The sequence below is a fragment of the Mytilus trossulus genome, chromosome 11, assembly GCF_036588685.1.
Source record: "Mytilus trossulus isolate FHL-02 chromosome 11, PNRI_Mtr1.1.1.hap1, whole genome shotgun sequence".
NCBI classification, from domain to species: domain Eukaryota; kingdom Metazoa; phylum Mollusca; class Bivalvia; order Mytilida; family Mytilidae; genus Mytilus; species Mytilus trossulus.
In genome coordinates, this window is record NC_086383.1 from 9,300,304 (window position 1) to 9,322,159 (window position 21,856).

Below are 21,856 nucleotides of genomic sequence, written 5' to 3' on the forward strand. Positions count from 1 at the left end.
TATAATTGCAACTTTTTTTATAATTCAAGGTGATAATATACTAATTAACAAAACGGAAAGTATGAAGGAAGAATGAAAGAAGTCTTAAATTAATGTTATTTAAGTATTATATCCTAATAATTAATTTTACTTTTTTCTTTGCTTTCCTTTCCATTTTTAAATGACACCTGCTTATACTTATAATACTTAAGTTTCCGTATAAACAATCAGATTTTAATGAAAACTTACATTGATGAACTCCTTCGCAGCTTCACATACGTCTTTATATACCTTGTTTATCTTACTCTGTCCTTGTTCAGTTTTTGCCCAATGTCTACAAGGAACAAGGATCCTACCAATATCTCAATGTCATTTCAAGGTCTTCAAATTTTACACTTTTAGGTGTAGGCAGAAGCTTCTCAATTTACCGTCATCAGAAACGTCCTTAGCCGAATTTTTAAACGACATTGATGTTTACGATTTGAATTAATTGAAGATTTAAATGACAAAAAGGACATAAAAAAATGTTCATTTCGTTATACATATATAAAAGTTTGGCATACATGGTCAGTAATTGTCATTTGTTGATGTGGTTCACAATTGTTTTTCGTTTCTCGTTTCTCGTTTCTCACATTTTTGGGACCCTCTATAGTTTGCTGTTCGGTGTCAGCCAAAGCTCCGTGTTGAATACCGTACTTTGACCTATTATCGTTTCCTATAATAAATTGTGACTTGGATGGAGAGTTGGCTCATTGACACACGTACCACATCTTCTTATATCTTGTTAAAAATAAATTAGAGTCAAGTCATTAATTTTATGTATCGTTAGAAAAGAATATTATATGTTTAATGGTGCTTCTTATTTTATACTGGTAAACTTCTGCAGTGTTCTTAACATTATGTACAAATGATTTACTTTACCTTGCTAATTTCGTGTTTGGTAACTTTTCCATTGGAACGCCAGATTTATTCATTATCAAATCCTTATGATATTCTGGCTCGTCAAAAGAAAACTGAAAAAAAACCTTTATCTAGAGGCTCATAGTAATGTACGTTTTCTCACTTAGCAAATATACATCAGTGTGTTACTTATCATATAAAAAAAATCTCAAGATCTGATACCTTTTCATCAGTTAATTTTCAAATAAGCACTGCGATGAAATTTAATCAAATTGAAGAAATAGTTTGTTTGACTTTTTATTAGGGTTACATTGAAAACTTCATATATTTCACTGCGTCTTCAATCCCTACATCTTACGGTCATTCAGTAAGCAGCAGACCTGGGGTCATGGTAATTTGTAATTGTAATGCATTGTAAAATTACATTGTTGATGTCATGCAAAGTAATTTGTAATACACATTTTCTGCATTACAATTACATAATTTTATAATGTTATGATTACTTTAGTTAAAAATCAATGTAAAGCCTCCATTACTGTACATTACTTTTCATTACAAAAAGGTTAGATACATAAAAATTGAAGAATATAGCAAAATAAAAATGAAATATTTACAAAAACAAAAGAAAGTATTGAATAAAATTATTGTCACAGTTTTTTACTGTATTAAATCATTATAGATAGTTTGCCCCTAAAACTTTTCTTCAAGGATCCTTAAGTAAATCCCTTAGGCCAATTAAACTTTATCCAATAAAAAAGTGAACTGTTGTTAGTAAGAATTGTATTCTTAATTTGCATTTTATTGTCATTGTTGAATGAGATTTTGCAAAGACACATGAAAAATAAAATACTAGACCAATTTCATTTACCAGCAGTCACTGATGGAACATTTAAGGCAAAATGCAGACACTGTCCAGCGTTGATATCTGGAAGTTTGAAAATTGCATCAAACTTTAAAACACAAATTAATGTATGAAATATGATTTTGATTTAAATGGCAAAAAAAGGGGGGATGATGAAAATTATCTAGTCCTGATCTTGGTTTCTGATATTTGTATAAAATGATACTTGGAATAATTTGGTACTTGGTGGTCCATGAAACATCTTCTAAAAAAATATTAAACAAAACTGTGTAGAAAAAAGTAGAATAACAAAAATACTGAACTCAGAGGAAAATCAATTTGGAAAGTCCATAATCACATGGCAAAATCAAAAAACAAAACGCATAAAAAACGAATGGACAAGAACTGTCATATTCCTGACTTGGTACAGGCATTTTCAAATGTAGAAAATGGTGGATTAAACCTGGTTCTACATGTATAGCGCTAACCCTCTCAATTAAATAACAGTCTCATCAAATTCCGCTACATTTACATGATGCGTTAAATAAACAGTAACAATTAATAAAATAGTCAAAATATGGGTACATCAGTCATCATCGTATAACAATTTAACAGGACACAAAAACATCTACTATCTACGAACACATGTAGATGAATGGCCATTTTTTTTTTGTAAATCGATACACACTTTACATGTATTTCAATGAAAGATCTAGATTGAATAGGTCAATCAACATTTTTACAACAAACTGTAGTTTGGGTCCTGTCTGTGTTGTTATTTCACCTAATTAACATCAAAAAGTTTTTATTGCAATCAAATCTTCTCAACTTATATTTGTCTTCACAGAGCCCTAAGCCATTTAACAAGATAATTCTTTAATGACACATTTATTATATCCCTTGAAAATCCCTTTACGATCTCTAAATATTAATCAATGTTAGAAACAAAATTATATGATACTTTATTTATTTTTTAGAGAAAACACAGAGAAGTGCTAGAAATTAAAAAAAAATGTTTTTAGTTTTTAGATTGAAAATGGAAGTGTAATGTAATGCACTTCACTGGCAAAGTAATTGTAATGTAATGCATTACATTTGAGATAAAAATGTAATTGTATTGTAATGGAAGAATAACAAAGTAATTGTAAAGTTATGCATTACATTGCAATTTAACGACCCCAGGCCTGGTGAGCAGTGACCACGGTTATCATACACAAAAAGGGTGGAGTTAAAACAGGGAACATCACGTCATATCGGCGACAAATTCATGAAAAAAATCATAACAAAATTAGCCAACGATATAATGCATGAAAACTAAACAACTGAGCAACAAAAATTCTACCAACAGCTGACATTGATCTGAAAAAGTCTACCTGAACACTTGTTCCTCTGTGAAACATGCTTAACCTTTTTGTTCACTTTTAACAAAATATGCCGTATGATATCCAAAAATTATAAATTTAAAGTGTATGCTATTATTTTTGTGTTAAAATAGCATTGTGCATCATTTCTTTTAGACGTTTTTTTCGAAAAACTAAGGATTTTCTTACCCCAGGAGTAGATTACCTTAGCCGTATTTGGCAAAACTTTTTTGGAATTTTGGGTCCTCAATGCTCTTCAACTTTGTATTTGTTTGGCTTTTTAACTATTTTGATCTGAGCGTCACTGATGAGTCTTATGTAGACGAAACGCGCGTCTGGCGTATAAAATTATAATCCTGGTACTTTTATCTATTTTATCAAATTAACATGGGGCATGATGGTATACAGGGATAAAATCAAAGTTTTGATAGAAATAATCCCAGAACAAGATCGAGATTTAGAAGTATCCAGAAGTTTTCTGGAGTTCTTTAGAATCCACATATGGTTAATACCAATACGCGAGTAAACAATTTCACAGTATTTCTGAAGACCCTCTCTCACTGCGGGCATAGTTTTTGTCAATCTAATGGACAATTCTTTAGTCGAACATGTAGATGAGCCTGCAATGTACCGTTGTTTGTATGGAATTTTGTGACGCTTTGTTAATAAGTGTTTCTCGTTTTTTGTTATCTTATATATATGAGACCGTTGGTTTTCCTTTTTGAAATGTTTTAAATAGTCATTTGCGGCCCTTTTTAGCTTGCTGTTTGGTATAATAGTTTATGGTTTACAAATTGTGACTTGGATAGATAGTCGTCTCATTGGTACATTTTCCTATTTATATTTAGTCATCATTGACCCAAACATTCCGTGACAGTTACGCTAATCATGATAGTATCCATAGAAGTTGTAAAATGACCAATTCAATTTTACCATTGTTTCAGTACTGTCTTTGTAAGCCTCATAACCGAAAAAAAGATGTGAGGTAAAAAAAATGGGTGACCTTTCGTCAGCACATATGAACCCACGCTTCTGTGGAACATGTATCATGACACATATATCTACGCATTTTTACCCAGACCACGCAGACAACTAGACTGTTAACGTTTATATTTAGTTCATGTCATTTTTTTTTAATTCGCGGAGTTCATCATATTGTTCTTGGCAATGCCCGTCTCGAAATATCTAAGTCACAAACGGCTAAAGATAGTTAATAGTTATCGTACTTTTTTCGTACGATTATAACATGACTGACTGCGTCCTACCATCGGATTATTACAACAGAGGGGCGAAAGATACCAAAGGGACAGTCAAAAATGAAAATAAACTGACAACGTCATGGCTTAAAAAGAAAAAGACAAACAGACAAATAATAGCACACGACACAACATAGAAAACAAAAGACTAAGCAACGAGAACGTGAACACCAAAAAGTGTTATGAACAACTTATGTCAATAATATAGCAGAAACATGCGCACTCTTCCTGTGTTCAAAAGTAAACTAATGTTTGTTTTCAAGGGATTGTTGTTCAATTTTCTTTACCTTTTTTCTCCAGGGTTATTTCTATATTCCATGGTGTTGATTTATCCAAGACAATAATATTTTACATTATTTTATTTTTAACTGACACATTCTGTAAGGAGTTAGATTAGTAACATGTACCTACTGTTGTTTTAACTATTAATGCAAATTGAAACGTATCTATACATATTCTTATAGTTTTCCTAACTACACTAAGGTACAAGATGTTCAGGAAATGAAAACAAATTTCACAGTTAAGCAGCTACCATGCCATCAAGCCATAAAACATTTTGTATATTTTGATCTCCTTGTTTCACTTCAACTTTTAGGTATACATGTAAATCAGAGTGAAAGAGCATGTGAACACTCCCCAAAAAACTTTATATTTGATGAGATTTTCAATAGGTTAACGTAAGATTCTCTTAAATTATTTTTTTTTTTTCTTGCCTAAGTACGTTGTTTTCTTTAAGACATTACACTTTACAGTTTCCTGTTTTCATAAAATTGATAAGTATTATGACGTTATTGAGATGTTATAGATTAAACAATGATATGAAATTCGTTGACTTTTATTGATTTAACGAATTTCAAATAATAATGTGCAAATTTAGAAAAAAATCTAAATCCTTAATGTTCGTAGGCCAAACCTTAGAAGTAATATCCTGTTACTTATTCTGTAAGATTAAACCATCGACATTATATATGTTATGATGGTATAGTACTGGCATGTCAGTTAACTGCTAGTAGTCTGTTGTCATTTATGTATTATAGTTATTTTATTTATTTTCGTTGGTTTACCCCACCGCAATTTTTCGCCTGTCCCAAATCAGGAGCCTCTGGCCTTTGTTAGTCTTGTATGATTTTTAATTTTAGTTTCTTGTGTATAATTCGGAGTTTAGAATGACGTCTATTATCACTGTACTCGTATACATATTTTAAGGGCTAGCTGATGAAGGACTCCTGGGGGGGGGGGGTGATTCTCGCTACATTGAAGACCCATTTGTGGGCTTGAGCTGTTGTTTGCTCCATGATCGAGTTGTTGTCGCTTTGACACGTTCCCTATTTCCTCATCACACATGTTAACAGTTAACGCAAGGTTGTGAATCAAAACTTATTTAGAGCCTATTTTGTTGTTGTCGTTTTGAAATGTTCCCTATTTCCTTTCTCAATTTTAACAGTATTATGTGTGCCTGTTACTCATCACACATCTTAACAGTTAACGTTGTGGATCAAAACCTATTTAGAGCCTATTGTTGATTTGTTATTCTTCTTTTTTTTAAATTTTCTCTGGCTTGCTGTTTTGTCTTAGATGGCCAGATTTTTGTCTTTTTATAATACCAGTTTGCAGTCGAAATCACTTACAATAATACTTCCAAGAGTTTTTTTGGATTCTGTTCCATTTTGAAACCTGTTTTTTCTATCCATCAGAGATGCTATATCACGGATTGGCTGAATTTTTTTTAAGAAACTATCTTTTGGATCCATCGAAAGCCACCATCCTAGAAAAAAAAGACATAACAATGATCCCAATTGATATTCAGTAAATTTGTTTCTTTTTTTTGATAGCCACGATGAATGATTAGTCCGGAAATTGAGAATATTTTACTGTACAATGTACACCTTTACTTTGATATATTCCTTTGTATTATATTCAGGAAGTATCATGATTAAATAAAAAATCCTTTCGTAATGTTTTATCCTCATTGAATATAACTTTCTACTGTATCAAACAGCATTGCCGTCATTTGAAAACAAATGGCGAACAAAATATTGAGACTATGATAAGTGTTAAAACTTCAGTTCAAAAATTATTTAAAAGGTATTGAAAATAAAACTTACTTTAAAAATATTGTTTTCAGCATAGAAGATTAGTTTCAAAATGATCAATAAAAGACACATTTGCTCTCACATTGTTGCGACTATCTTACAACTGAGAGGTTAAGGTAGCTATAAAACAAGGTTAAAATAACATTTTCTACATTTTAAGAAAATGCCTGAACCAAGTAAGAAATATTACAGTTGTTTGTGTTCGTTAGATGTGTTTCGGCTTTTTTTTTTCATTTATAAATGACTTTTTTTCATTAATTTACTTTGGAGTTATGTATTTTTGTTATTTAAATTTTTCATTTACCATCAAAACAATGGATAGGATAGTTACAAATAAGTCCACCATCTACGTATGTATTTGTGTTGCTATACATTTTACTTTGTACACTTTGAAACAAACCTGAAACAAATCAAAGTTGACAGTTGACAGAATAAATTAATCAAAAATATCTGTTTTTGACAATATCAGATAAAATTTACCGAAAAAGTACCTAATTTTAAATAACACAAGAACACACCCGTGATATCGCGGGTCCGTGACTGAATTAAATATGTTAAGGTATATAACTATGCGTAAGCCTTATTTTAGTATGGGTATAGCATCTGATAAAGTCATGCCGATAGGTCGTCTCTGCTTTCAAACTCTTTCTGTGTGAACCTGTCGACCTGGAACTTGTCAATTATTGCATGGTAATATTAAATATTTTTAAATCAAAAGGTCCTGAAATGGAGTATATATTTTTATCAACAGCATTGACATATATAAGTTATACATAAAGTTGAATTATTTGATTCGCTGTTTGAAGTCATGCCCGCTAATAAATTTTAAACTGTACCTATATTTTACGTCCAGTTTTTAAGTATTCGTATTATTATCTTAGAAAGTCTTACTGATTAAAATACTAAAATAGGGGAAAATTTGACAATGATTTAATTTAGTAGTGTCAACCCTGGAATTATGATCCGTGTATATAGCAAAATCTTAAAAACACCGTTTGGTGGTGCGCCTGTGAGATAAATATCGTTACGAAATGATTTCCCACTCAGAAAAAAAAAACTATATATATACATTTCAGAAATATTATCTTAATACAATTAATATGATAAACACATGTGTTTTCTTTATTTTTTTTTCTTTAAAATCTTACCTGGAATAGACATTGACATGCGCACTGCCAATCGAACAGGCATATCTGGTGTTGTTTTTACATGACAATATTCTTCTGACATAGTATTGACGTTTGTAATAATGATACACAATTCATTACCAAATCTCTTATATACCTACAACAAAAAAACACATAACCAATTTTTAGTACACCCTTAAGTATTTGGAGTCTGGAGTTAAATTTATATTTATATAAAAAAGATAAAAAAAAAAAGTCAATTTCGAAATAGTTGGATACATTAAAAGTTTTTTACTCATTATTTGATTTACCATATAGTATATACCAGCGAGCGAGGGAAACGTAATTAAAAGACTTATGAATGTTTAAACGAAATTCTGTAAGCATTCAAAAAAGTAAAATCTCAAAAACACTGAGCTCCGAAGAAATATTATATCTTTAGAGATGTTTATATATAGATATATATATATATGTATTATTCATTTCAATGTTTTGTCTGAACACATCCTTGTAAAAAACACAATGAACTTAGGAATTCACATATCTTAATGTCTTAGGAGCGATGTGATCTACTGCTATTATTTTCGCATAACAATTTTATATATCTAACATTGTTGTGAAAATCCATGGATGGTACCGGCGGGATTCGATCCCTCAAATCTCGATATTAAGGCAGCGATTTAACCAATTGATCCAACAAAGATCTTCCTAACTAGTTAGACTAACTTTTTATATCTCCAGGTCTACAACACTCTTCCCCCTTTCCTTTTTTTCGGGCTGCGTAACATCCATCCGAGCAACTCACATGTCCACTACTGTACAAACCCGAGACTTCTACTCGGAAACCCTCTGACTAGTTCCCTGCATGTCACCTAGACGTGTAACGGTAATTCTATGACTTGGTCAAACATCATGAACATATTTAACATCGAACTGCCAGGATATATTCTATATACACTGATTGTACCAGTAGCAAATGCGCGCAGCGTCATTGTTGGGAAAGTATGGAAGTAGTTTTGTTCACCATTAAAAGAGGGTTGAAAGATACCAAAGGGACAGACAAACTTATAGATCGAAAATAAACGGACACCGCCATGGCTAACAAAGAAACAGACAAGACATAATGCATAAAAATCAGCATTTAGAACTATACAGACTAAGCAACACGAACGCCACCAAAAAGTGGGATTGATCTCAGGTGCCCCTGGAGAGTAACTAATTAGTTTGGGGGTATAAGATACCATCAGACTAGTATAAATTGTATCTAGTCCTCGATTGATTAAAATCTTTATAATTGATTTTGTTTTGATATTAGAAAACACAAGTTTTGCATTTTTCTATTATCTCTTATTTATAAAAAAAATACTAACACATAGTATTTACTATACCTCAGCGAATGTTATATCTGGGTCACCTGTCCGCATTGAGAAAATTTTCCCCAAAAAATCTATAAGTTTGGCTCCTGGATGCCAGCCATATTTTGACATAATGTTTGGGATCATACTAAAGAAACCATAGGGCGCATCTATAAAAAAAACCAAAATGATATGTCTCTATAAATGCTATATTAAATACACACAATTTCATCACGTTAAAATACAGTTCAATGAAAAATTCTTCTGCATGATTCAAAGTCTTTTATGATCTATTATGTAACGTCATCTTATATTTTAGTTTTTTTTCTAAAATTCTTAATATGATTCGTATTTTTACTAATAGATTTGATTTTTTTAAAACCAAATCTTTAATGTTAGCTTTACACTTACCACAAATGATTGGTTCTAGGTTAATCCTCATGATTTTCTCAACATCATATGAATTGAATCCGACAGCGTACAATGCAACACAGATCGACCCTGCGCTGGCGCCAGCAAATCTGCGAATCTGTTTTAAAATTCCATGTTCTTCAAGCACCTAAAAATATCAAACATTGACAATAGTACAAATTGACTCCCTAATTAAATTGTCTTTAACTTTCAAGTTTATACATCTGCAAATATCGTCTCATAAAACCATTGTACAACAAAACAGACCACCTCTATCATCAACTCCTGTCTTCTCAAAATACCACCCAGTACAGAAAATATTGGCTGCGAGGAAATTCAGCACCCGGCGGCGGGCGTCAGCTGACACCTAAACAAAAATGTGTTCTATTTCAGTCAATCCTTCCTTATACATCTAGTCAATGTAGAATAAACAAACAAACATTGATATGCACAGTTACAGTTTTAAAGAAGTCCGAGTCGGATGACAGATTAGGTAACAAAACAATAAGCAAAATGACAATGATACATACATAAACAAAGGACTCAGCATTAACTGGCATGTCAGCTCCAGACCTCAATTAAACTGGTTAAAAATCAAGTTCAATCCCGCCAATTTATAATGGAGCAAATATTCAAAACTTAAAATAAAATAACAGGTATCCAAGTAAAATTCAAAATGGAATGTGACTTATCAAATCACAAAATCAAAAGCTCAGACGAATGGAAAACTACTTCCATTTTTTTGACGTAAACAGCCAGTTTCTAATGTAGAAAATGTTGGATGCAACCCTGTTGTATAGCTTAAACTCTCAGTTTGACAATGTGTAGGCACAACAAACAAATCTATTAAGTCAAAATGTATAAATGTGGCACTAAAATATTTATTGTGACCAAGAGTAAATGCATTATTTATCGTATTTTAAATCTACGAATAACCGTACCCTTCCAAGTCCACCGTAAACAATACCCTTGACTCCTCCTCCTTCTAGTACCAGATTTTCAAAAGGAAAATTATATTGTGATGGATCAATCTCGCTACAATCTGCGTCATCATGATGCGGGAATGACTTGTAATCCTCATCTAAAATACAAAACTTTTGAAATTATTCATTGTATAATCGGAAAAAAAATTACGTTAGACATCTTCATTCATTAAATACAAATTCCGAAACTAAAACAAAAAAGTTGTAGTATTAACGACAAATAAAGTTTAATAAAGTGGCTAAAATATTGTATTAAAACCCGTGTTAAAATTAAACTGGTTTAATATAAAATGAAATAATACAAACAAATAAAGAAACATGGTTAGTAAGCAATGTGAAAAGCGTTTCCTTTTGTCGAAACATCTCATGGTAGCGTGCTTGTCCCAGAATGTCCCCCTTTGAGCAATCATATAATTTAAACAAAGATTTTAAAATTTGTATTAATTGATGTGTCGCTAAGTAGTTCTTCTCTTTCCGATAACGGAAACTATTCCGGTGCCGGATTGTGGTATATATCCCGGAACCTTGACGCTATGTTCATGAAAAAGGAGGTCAAACATTATAATATAAAATTAAATATTTGCCATTGTCCGACAATAACTAAGATAACATTAGTTGAAGCTTAATGTTAAACATATTCATATGTATTGGGGCTTAAATACATAAGGGGTAGACAGACAGGATCACCAAAATGTTAAGGTGAAGATACCGCATTTGAAAGATTCTAGGAATGGTGACATGCAAATTGTCTCCGGCAGATCATAGCAAGCTGCAATAGTGCTTGGGAAAAAGACTTATCATACTTACGATGGCAGTTGTTATCTAATATTTCGTTTCTATGTATTGGTGTTGCGCTAAAGTGTTTCTGTTGTTCCGTTGTTTTCCTCTAAAAGTGGATGTGTTCCACTCGATTTTAATATGTAACCCAGATTTGTTTCCTCGCAATCGATTTATGAATTTTGAACAGCGGTATACTACTGCTAATTTTATTATAGTCTTTAATTGTACATATATGCCTAAACGTAATGCTGTCCTCTAGTACGCCTGTTGGATTGTGTCAGGACGTCATTAGAGACTTCAACAAATACCCCTTTAGTCTTATAGATCAAAACATGCTTTGGCTTTGCTCTGTGGGAATGTAAGTTATCTCATTTAAGATTGCGTATCATACAAGTGATAGCTCCTTGTGATTTATCATTGTAATCATTAACACATATCGTGTTGCCTTACGTTAAATCAGCTCAATTAAGTGAGTGATCGCAAATCTTTTGTTTGTCATAGATTTAACCTACCTACCTACCTACATACATACATACATACATACATACATACATACATACATACATACATACATACATACATACATACATACATACATACATACATACATACATACATACATACATACATACATACATACATACATACATACATACATACATACATACATACATACATACATACATACATACATACATACATACATACATACATACATACATACATACATACATACATACATATGAACTTTAATTTTTCAGTGCATTGTAAGCCTATCTTGCTAGCTGTAATGTTTTACTGTATCGAGGGGATAACTATCGTATCACACTCGATGCAGTGGCAGAATCTATATGTAACACGAGTATAGTAGTATATTTTATTTTGACTTTTAAACATCTTGTATCACACATAAAACTCACCTATATCATCAGCGCTTTCATCACATTCTTCGTTCAAAGCCAACAAGAATTTCTCACGTGAGACCTTTATTTTTTCTCTTGCACTCCGACATTTTTCTGACATCAAAGGATCTTTCATACTCTTGGAATAATAGTTACCCATCTATCAAATGCACAAAATATAACGTTACAATATAATATCAATTGAAAAAGGACTTGAAATAAATTAAGCCAAACAGTATTTCAGAAGCGGATCTAAAAATATCTTAAGCAGTGTGACAAAAAATGGGAATAGTGATATAAAGAAACAAGAGTGCACAAACGGGAATATCTCACCTGCTGTTTTAACCATTGATTTTATATTAGAAGTCTTAAAAAAAAAGGTTTTACTACAAGTATCCCATAAACGTAACATTGGGCAATGAACGAAGATAAAAAAGAAAACGAAGCTCCCGCTTTCATGGCAATGTTAAATATAACGCTAAAATGACTACATCAAATGACATGACTACAATACAAATAAATGGCAAAATAGAGAAATAGAGAAATGCACAAATTAACAATACAATAGAACATTACGCCATGCTAATAGTTATTAAAGGTACTAGGCTTATACATTAATACGCCAGACGCGGGTTTCGTCCACATAAGACTCACCAGTGCACTCCTGTCAAAATAGTAAAGAAATCCATTCCTGTCAGACAGACATATACACTTGACAGACTTTATATATAGTATACGTCATATTTACTTGTACCACTGTTTATTGTATCTGAGAAACGGACCTAATCATGTTACTTCACCATAGAACACTGATCTATAAAATGAGTACGAGGTCATGTGAACCCTGTCTGATGAACGTTAAGTGGAACCTATGTACCTTATATAGGTATCATATTGCTCATACTATGATTTCTCTTATCTCCTATATCATGTATATATTTATGGGGATGTGACTGGTTAAAAGACTACACGTGGTGACTATTTATATTTGATATAGTGTGTCATAAAACATATGGAATTAGTTACCATATTGGGTAAGTTTCCATTTCGGTTTAGTAAGGAGTTAAAAAATAAAAAAAGGAAATCTTAAACGTTTCGAACGAACGGAGAAATTAATGATGAACGATTGAAATAAAATCATAAAAGCTAACAAGTTGTTATTAGATATAAGAAGATGTGGTGTGAGTGCCAATGAGACAGCTCTCCATCCAACAAACAATTTAAATAAAAAAACACATTATAGGTCAATGTATGGCCTTCAACACGGAGCCTTGTCTCACACTGAACAACAAGCTATAAAGGGCCCCAAAACTGGAAAACCAACGGTCTAATATATATAAAAAACGAGTAACGAGAAACACGTATATATTACATAAACAAACGACAACTACTGTATTGTTGGCATTTGTTCAGACAAATGGAAGTAGGTTTTAAATACTAAATATTGAAGTCTTAATCACTTTGGTCGGCTTCTTGTCTAAATACCACATCTGAAGTGAGTCGGTAATACAAGTTCGTTACACGGTTTGCTAGTAACCAAATACGATACATATGGGGTCAGTAAATTTCATGGGGGGAAGGGGGGGGGTCGAGCTTCTCTTTAAACTACTATTGACTTCACTGACCCAATATATATTTTATTTGGTCACTAATAGTTAAAGGTACCAGGATTATAAGTTAGTACGCCAGCCGCGCGTTTCGTCTACACAAGGATTATCAGTGACGAGCATATCAAAATATTTATAAAACCAAACAAGTACAAAGTTGAAGAGCATTTTGAATCCAAAATTTCAAAAAGTTGTGCCAAATACGGCTGATGTATACTATGCCTGGGATAAGAAAATCGTTAGTTTTACAAAAAAATCAAAGTTTTGTAAACAGGAAATTTATAAATGACCACATTATTGATATTCATGTCAACACCGAATATTGACTACTGAACTGGTGATACCTTCGGGGAGGAAACTTCCAGCAGCAGTGGCATCGACCCCAGTGGTGTAAATAGTTATCAAAGGTACCAGGATTATAATTTAGTACGCTAGACGCGCGTTTCGGCTACACAACGATTATCAGTGACGCTCATATCAAAATATTTATAAAACCAAACAAGTACAAAGTTGAAGAGCATTGAGGATCCAAATCACAAAAAGTTGTGCCAAATAAGGCTAAGGTAATCTAAGCATGGGATAAGAAAATCCTTAGTTTTACCAAACATTCACTTAGACACCATATAATATTGGAAATTTTATATCCTCATATCTCCCCTGTTATTTTTGTTCATAGTGGTTTATCTCATATTCAAGTGCTATAAATTGAAAATAAATTGTTCTTCTGCAGTGTGCTTTATTTTCTTCTGAATATATACAATTATACAGTCACATTTTCACTTGTTCATCGGGGAAAATAGGGAAAATAGTTTAAGAGCAGGCCTTTAAAACGATGGTAGAAAGTTAAAATTGCAACAATATTGAACCCCAAGGAAAATTAATAACGGAAAGTCCATTTTCAAATGGCATCATTAAAAACGCAAACACGTCAAACGAATGAATAACAATTATCATATTCCTTAATAAGTAAAGGCATTTCTGAATGTAACAATTGGATTAAACCTGGTTTAATACCTAGTTAAACCCCTCATTTGTATGCCAATTGCCTGAAGTTGGATTATATTAAATCAATCAAAACAAAATAAGTTAAAATAAATATTTCCTGGAAAGACTGACTATAGATTTTCAAATGTTGAAGTTATTGTGCTACGATCGTGTTGTATTCTTGTCGTCTACCATTACTTATGTGCTTTGTATTTTTGTGAAGTCTAGAGTTATTTGTTAAACACAATAAAAGTATAAGCATGACCACAAACTTAATTAATTTTCATATCGAATGTATTGCCCGTCAATCATGTCAATAAACGAGAGCTCAGTTTATACTCGTGGTTTTTTATTTTGTTTTCCCCCTGACAATCAAGAGGCACATTTCACTAGGTACTTTGTTTCAAACTTGACCATATTTAGGGGAAAACGGTTAATATTTCCTTTTAAGCATTTAAAAAGGAATATTAATTCAGTCTTTTTATAGTGGTACCAGTATTTGAAGTAGTATTAATGTATTATAGTAGACAGAATAATCATTTTGGAGTTAAAGTTTTTTTATTTATTGGAAATACATTATGGTATGGTTCTTACATAATATCGTGCAATGTTTTCTAGCCCGGGGTTCAATAGTTTGTCTGTATCGATCAGTTATGATGTAACAACTTTTTTGTCCAAAAGCAAGTAGTCTCTGATTGTTTGTTACAATTTAGAATATGATTTTTTTTATATTAAATTGAAACAGTCTTAGAGAATCTCATTTATACTATCACCCGTGATAACATCCTAATCCTTTATCTATCTTTTTAAGTTGATATTCCTAGTGATATCATGAAATCATTGTCTATAAACGGACAAATTTCACTCACATCAATTTCTCGTGAAGTTCAATTAATTTACATTGAAAATAAAATTAGTTCATGTAAGTTACATGTGAATCTGAGGTATACTCATGTGAATTTCACGTGAAAATGACATAATTTATTTTTTACATGCAGTTCACGTATTTTTAAAATAAAGTTACTCAAATAACATCTTAATTTTCAAATTTTATTAAAATCATGAAATGTTTCATTCTTATGTAAAAAGTAAAATCACAAAAATAAAGAACTCAGAGGAAAATCAACTTGGAAAGTCCATAATCACATGGCAAAATCAAAAAACAAAATGCATCAAAAACGAATTGACAAGAACTGTCATATTCCTGACTTGGTACAGGCATTTTCAAATGTAGAAAATGGTGGATTAAACCTGGTTCTTTAGCGCTAACCCTCTCACTTTAATAACAGTCTCATCAAATTCCGCTAATTATAAATTCACATGAGTTTCAGGTGTAAGCTCGTTTGATGTGAATTTCACGTGCCCTGTTTATATTGATGAACACGTGAAATTGCCTGTGTATCTTTCATTTTTTGCGTACAAACTATTTGATTTCATATTCAAAATATGTAAGAGACATCTTTTGAAACATTAATATTACTCAAGAAAAAAATTAGGCGGAAGAAAAAAAAAATACAATAAGAACAAAACCAATAGGTCTTTCAACCGAAAAGGTTGAAAGACCTTATTACAGGGTAACCTACCTAATCCGACACCCTGAGAACTCCAACATTCTGCTTTAACCGGCACATTTTCATGGTTCCAAAATATTGCTTATCTATGCAGAGAAAACCTGACTATTCCGACACCCTGCTTAATCCGACATTTTTCTGGTCCCCTAGTGTGTCGGCCAACACTGATTTCAAATTGAAAGTCCAGCAGCAGCAGTGTCTTTTCAGGTGAAGTTATTTGTTCATTTATTTCGTATAATGAATATTCATGTGAATTAAATTATGCAGTGAATGGTACAACTTAATCCCATATAGTTTAAAATGTTTTTTTTCTTTGAGACCGATAATATCTATTTTGTAATTAAAACACAATGCGAATGACCTTATCAGTGTCTAGAATACTGCTAATGTGATATATATATATTTAAACAATGGATATTTTCTTTTGTAGTTCAATGAACTAATCAATTATATTAATGTATTAATAAAATGTCATGCCTAATAACTTTAACTTTGTAGGCAAATGTATTTTGTTCGGTGCACGTATATTTTTAACAATAAAACGTCTTTGTTCGAAATTGACATGTTATGTCATAGGGATAAAGTTTATTTGACACCCGAATAGTAGAGACACGTAAAATTCCTCTAGTACCAGCAATATCAAAACTTAAAGTCAAATACAATAAAACAATGGTTATCATTAAACCTCTGTTGCTCTTTTGTTATTGGATCTTTATTAGCCTGAAAAGTCATCGTCTTTATATAAAATCTTTTGTTATAATTTTTCTATTGTTATAAAGTTGTATAATACATAAAACAATTGTATTAAGTTAGTTCTTATGATAAAAAAAACAATTATAGTTTTCATGTTACCCTAAACGTAGTTTAAACACTCAACTGTTGAGAATTGTTATATACAAATATATAGGCATGTTTTCATATTAAAAGCGTTAACTGTAAAGAATTGTCAATATTTTGTTCTTGCTTCCAATTTCGTTTTTACAAAGGCAGCAACAACAAAAAAAAAACAAAAGAAAAGATGTAACATTTTTAATGATTTGTTTTATGAGTACCCTAGTTCAGGGGAAAATGAATATAATGCAATGTGTAATATACATTCTAACAGAGTTGTCTCATTGGATAGCAGACCACATTTTTTGTTTATATATACATAAAACATTTACGGTTGTTAAAGTTCAAGCTTTGGGATTTTTATGGAAAAAAAACCAAAGTTTTGCCTTCCTAATTTTCTATTTTTCTTTATAAATTCAGTTCGATAACTACAGAAGTGTGCTGTATTATGAAACACTTTAAAAGTTTCCATCACTATAAACTAATAAGCGCCGAATATATATCGGATAGAACTAAAGTTGTTAGTTTGATATTTTGTTTTCAAATCGCCGAGTAAGAAATTATCAATATCGTGTTTTTGAAATGGAGGCCTCTTTGATGTGAACCCTGAATTCAATGACCTTGATAACTAAGAAGACCCGGATGACGACATATCATGGGTATCGTGTACTGTGATACAATGTTCGATCATAATGACATTTCGTTTGATAATTTTATTTATTGCGATACCAACGTGGGAAATGAATGATGGAAGTATAACGAAAATGTCATGTAACAATTCAAACAAGACGAGGATTTTAATGCAAATGAAAACTGTCATATCTATCATCATGTCTATAAACATGATTAATATAATCCAACAGTTCTCACGGTACTCTGACCACACACAGACTCTTAACTGCTTTACACGTGTTATCTGTATAGTAATGTTTACTGTTGTAATATAATATCATGATGTGTAGCTTGTAATAAAGTGTAGTTTAATATAAGTCTTGAATGAATACAGCCGTACATACATGCCCCATGCAGAGTATAACAAAAAACAATGAACTCACGTGAAAGTCAAAGTGACAAGTCGGAGACTGGTGCTTTCGATGTAGATTTTACATACGAGGATATTTAAATAAAAGGTTAAAAATATTTATTTTGGAATTCGAGGAACCGCCACTTTCTAAAGTTTCGAAAACCAAAGAATACGAACATTCAAAACATCGATCATGCGTAGTTATTACGGAATTTGATATATAATCTTACAATATACAATCCGGCAGAACTTTTATATACACAATATCTGACGTCACAAGTCTTTAACTTCCGGTCAAAACCTTAATTAACCGGCCCACTGTACAAACCGGTCCTCTTTTTTTATTTACATAACCGTCCGGTTTATAAGTTTTACTGGAGCAATATACCAACTTCACCTGTATATGGGATATTCATTTCTCAAGTTATTCGGTTTTAAAAAGCTTGTAGCTGCTACTCAGACTTTGTCACCAGTGTCTGAGCAGAAAGTTGATGAACCAGGGGTATGTCGAAGACCAAGACCTTGTTAATAAATATTCCGTATCAACTTCACAAATGATACGATGATCTTTAAGTATTGATTCTAGGTAACGACGTTGTTTGCCATCTTAATAACGTGTTTAAGTTTTCTTTAATTTTTCTTTGTCTGTAAATTATTTTTTGTACTGGTCAGTCTATGTTTGGTTATATCAATTCCACGTGGCCGGTACTTATACATCCTGCCATTGTGTATTATACTATGGTAAGTCTCTGTATAATTGTATTTTGTTTTGCTTTATGTGCTTTGTCAATACAAAATATGTCCAGAAAGATTTACATCATTAATATATTCAATTAAATATTCCATATGTTTCGCGAAAACTTTTCAAATTAAGGAATAACAGTACTGTAGTTGAAGAGTTGCCACCGTCAATTGTAGATTTGACGGTCGCAAATGCAGTTTTACTGGCGACGCGTAGAGTAAAACGGAGATTTGCGACCGTCAAATCAAAATTGACGGTGGCAACTCTTCAACAACAGTACTGTTATTCCGATTCTAATGCATTACAAAAAGAAAAAATACGATAAAACTTGAAAAAATGTCTGAATTTGTCATTTAAAAAAAAATCCGCGAATCTTCCTGAATGATATTGGCACAAAGACGTCATGGCTAAACGTGACGTCATACAAATGAAAACTTACAAACTGGAGGTTTTGACGTTACTTGTACGCTTCAGATTCGGATAAAAATACAGTAGGTGTTGTTTTATTTTCGATTATATAGTAGTAATCGAACATTTGTTGATTCATCAATTCAAAATGGCAGGTCCCTCCTTAGTTACGCCTGGTCAACTGTGGATTTGACGGCAACTTTTAGCCAATGAAAAAAATTGTTACATCCAAATCGCATTAGAATATATGACTTATTGTCAATATTGTGGTCCTTAAGGTTACAATAAAACCATTATATATTATGGGCGCAGTCATTTTATGAGCATTAACACGGTATTCAGAAAAAAAGAGTATAGCTAATTCTTATTGGTTGATATATGCGCCCCTTATTTTTTGTTATTAGAGACATTGTGCATTCTGCATTATTCCTAAGGCCAATTGAATTATTTTCCTTATCCATATCGGAACTGAGGTGTCTTTTAAATGCAAGGATAAAACACGTATTTTTAAGTGCAAAATTGATAGGCATGGGAGATAAGTATAAATTACGCTAAGAAAGGCAATTGGAACCTATATTTTGTACCCAAAAATACTGACTTAATAACTTATTTTTTATTCTAGCAAGTTTTCGTTAAAAAAATCAACTTTCTAAATTCTGTTTCTCGAACAAGGCAATCATTGTCGCATTTGGGAAAATTCATTGTTTATTTCAATCTTAGATTGCAATAAGTATGTTAAGAAAATTGTATAAACGCTCAATATTTACTTGAACTACTTTCTAGCATATGCTATTGATACACTTTCGAAGCTATATGCAATATTACGATTATACGGTGTTAGTACCACAGTATGTGTTCATGCTACATTGACTTAGATTAACAGTAAGTTTCAACATATTATATAAACGTACACTTTCTACATGTACTTTTCGAAACAATATTTCTTCATGTTAAGTAAAATATCAAAAGTTGTATTACGGTTTGTTAAACAAATATCAACTATAATTTTATTAAAATGCAAAATGTTTTGAGTGAAATGTTTTTGCAAAACCCAATTAAGCAATGTAGTGAACACATTAATAGTATCATCTCATTGAGTTTCACCTTACCTTGTTTTGCAGTTTTCTATTTATCCTGTTCTAAAGTTCTAAATCTATCAAATTATCTGATGATTAAGTCTGTCGAATCATTTATTAAAGTAAACAATGCACCCGGACCGTTTAGTTGTATTCGGTTGAATGTTAACAAGTATTTAATTAAATGTTAACATTCAATTTATGTGATTATCGAAGGACAAATGTAGGAATTATCGCTCTATGTATTTTTAAATGATAAGTATTTAAAGGAAGATTACACGACTTCTATGGGTTGTGGTTTTTGTAAATGAGTCACAAATGCATTTCATGTATCAGATATACATTAATCTATGTTAAGTTTGAATGCAACAAACACATTTAAGGTCTTAAGAATTAAAAACCAATTGTTTAGAGAACAATTGAAGGTCTTCCCACATCAAAGAAATTTTGAAAAGAAGCTAGTTTCTCGAGCTGATGCTATAACTAATAGTTTTGATATGCTTTAAAGTGAACCATAGGAGAAAATGTGCTACTTCCTGTTAATGAAATGTTACTTCTGGTCTCAAATGATAGCTTTTTTTACTCTGATTCCAAAAATATATAGTTTCTCTATACTTGTATGTGTACAACGTAAGATAATTGGCCACTTCTGGTTTATCGAAAGTTATTTTTAGTCTTGAGGGATAAGTTTATTTATCGAAATTACAAAATATATTGATTACGAGTACTTTTACATGAAGACAAATGCAAAAATGGCTACTTCTGGTTTTCTCAATGTCATTTCCGGTTGTAATTTATCAAGGTCATATGTCACCTAGACTTATTTTGAAGGTCAAATGGCTTTACATTGAACCAAGTTGAAGTTGTATTCAAATAACCTGATAATCAGATATATCAAGGGCATTTACTCCTGTAAGATGTCATAAGATGGTATCAGACCAAATGTAACATATCTTTATTACCATCTAGCAATCCTTTTGCATTTGTTCTTTTATACATATCTTTAAAATGTTGGAGAAAATGCAAAAACATGAAAAAGTAAAAATTAAGAACTTGACCTTGACCTTTGACCTTGACCTTGTTTTCTAAGTTAGGACCTAGGGATCTCAAATAAAAAGGGTTATACAGTCAAAGGTTTATGAGTTAAAAAAATAAACTGATAAATTTATTTCGTAAAGGTAGATAACTCTTATAAAATTTCATCGAATCACTTCGACCCAAATTAGCCAAAAAATCCTGAGAATGTAACGAACAATATAGATATCGATATCTTTTTTGTTACGAAGGAGTGCACTCACCTGATAAACAGTGAATAGGGAGATAACTCTTTTAAAGAAAATTATGTGTCGTCTTAGCAGGTAATTCAAAACCGCAAAAAATGTACGATACTATATAAAAAATATCGAAGCGACATATTGCGAAAAAAAAATTTCAAGCTGCGGCGGAAAAAAAATAAATAATTAAAAACCAATTGTTCGGTCTTTCCACTAAAAACAAGGTATTTTAATATGAAAGTTGTAAAATTAAGTTTAAAATGTCATTTCAATTGTAAAATGATAGCTTATTGTACGCTGATTCCAAAAAAATATGGTTTCTTTACAATATTTTTTAAATAAGGGCGATAA

General features: G+C 31.6%; 1 protein-coding gene across 1 annotated transcript; it reads right to left on the reverse strand.

Annotated features, from left to right (window-relative positions):
* Nucleotides 1-213: 213 nt before the first annotated feature.
* On the reverse strand, nucleotides 214-20,381 carry LOC134689706 (uncharacterized). The gene is made up of 10 exons (XM_063549672.1): nucleotides 20,265-20,381; nucleotides 12,007-12,148; nucleotides 10,265-10,404; nucleotides 9,324-9,471; nucleotides 8,946-9,082; nucleotides 7,579-7,714; nucleotides 6,735-6,830; nucleotides 5,966-6,102; nucleotides 901-992; nucleotides 214-313 (listed from the first exon to the last, which is right to left on the reverse strand). The coding sequence occupies exons 2-10, from the start codon at nucleotides 12,146-12,148 to the stop codon at nucleotides 214-216; spliced, it is 1,128 nt and encodes a 375-aa protein (XP_063405742.1). The 5' UTR covers nucleotides 20,265-20,381.
* Nucleotides 20,382-21,856: the final 1,475 nt, after the last annotated feature.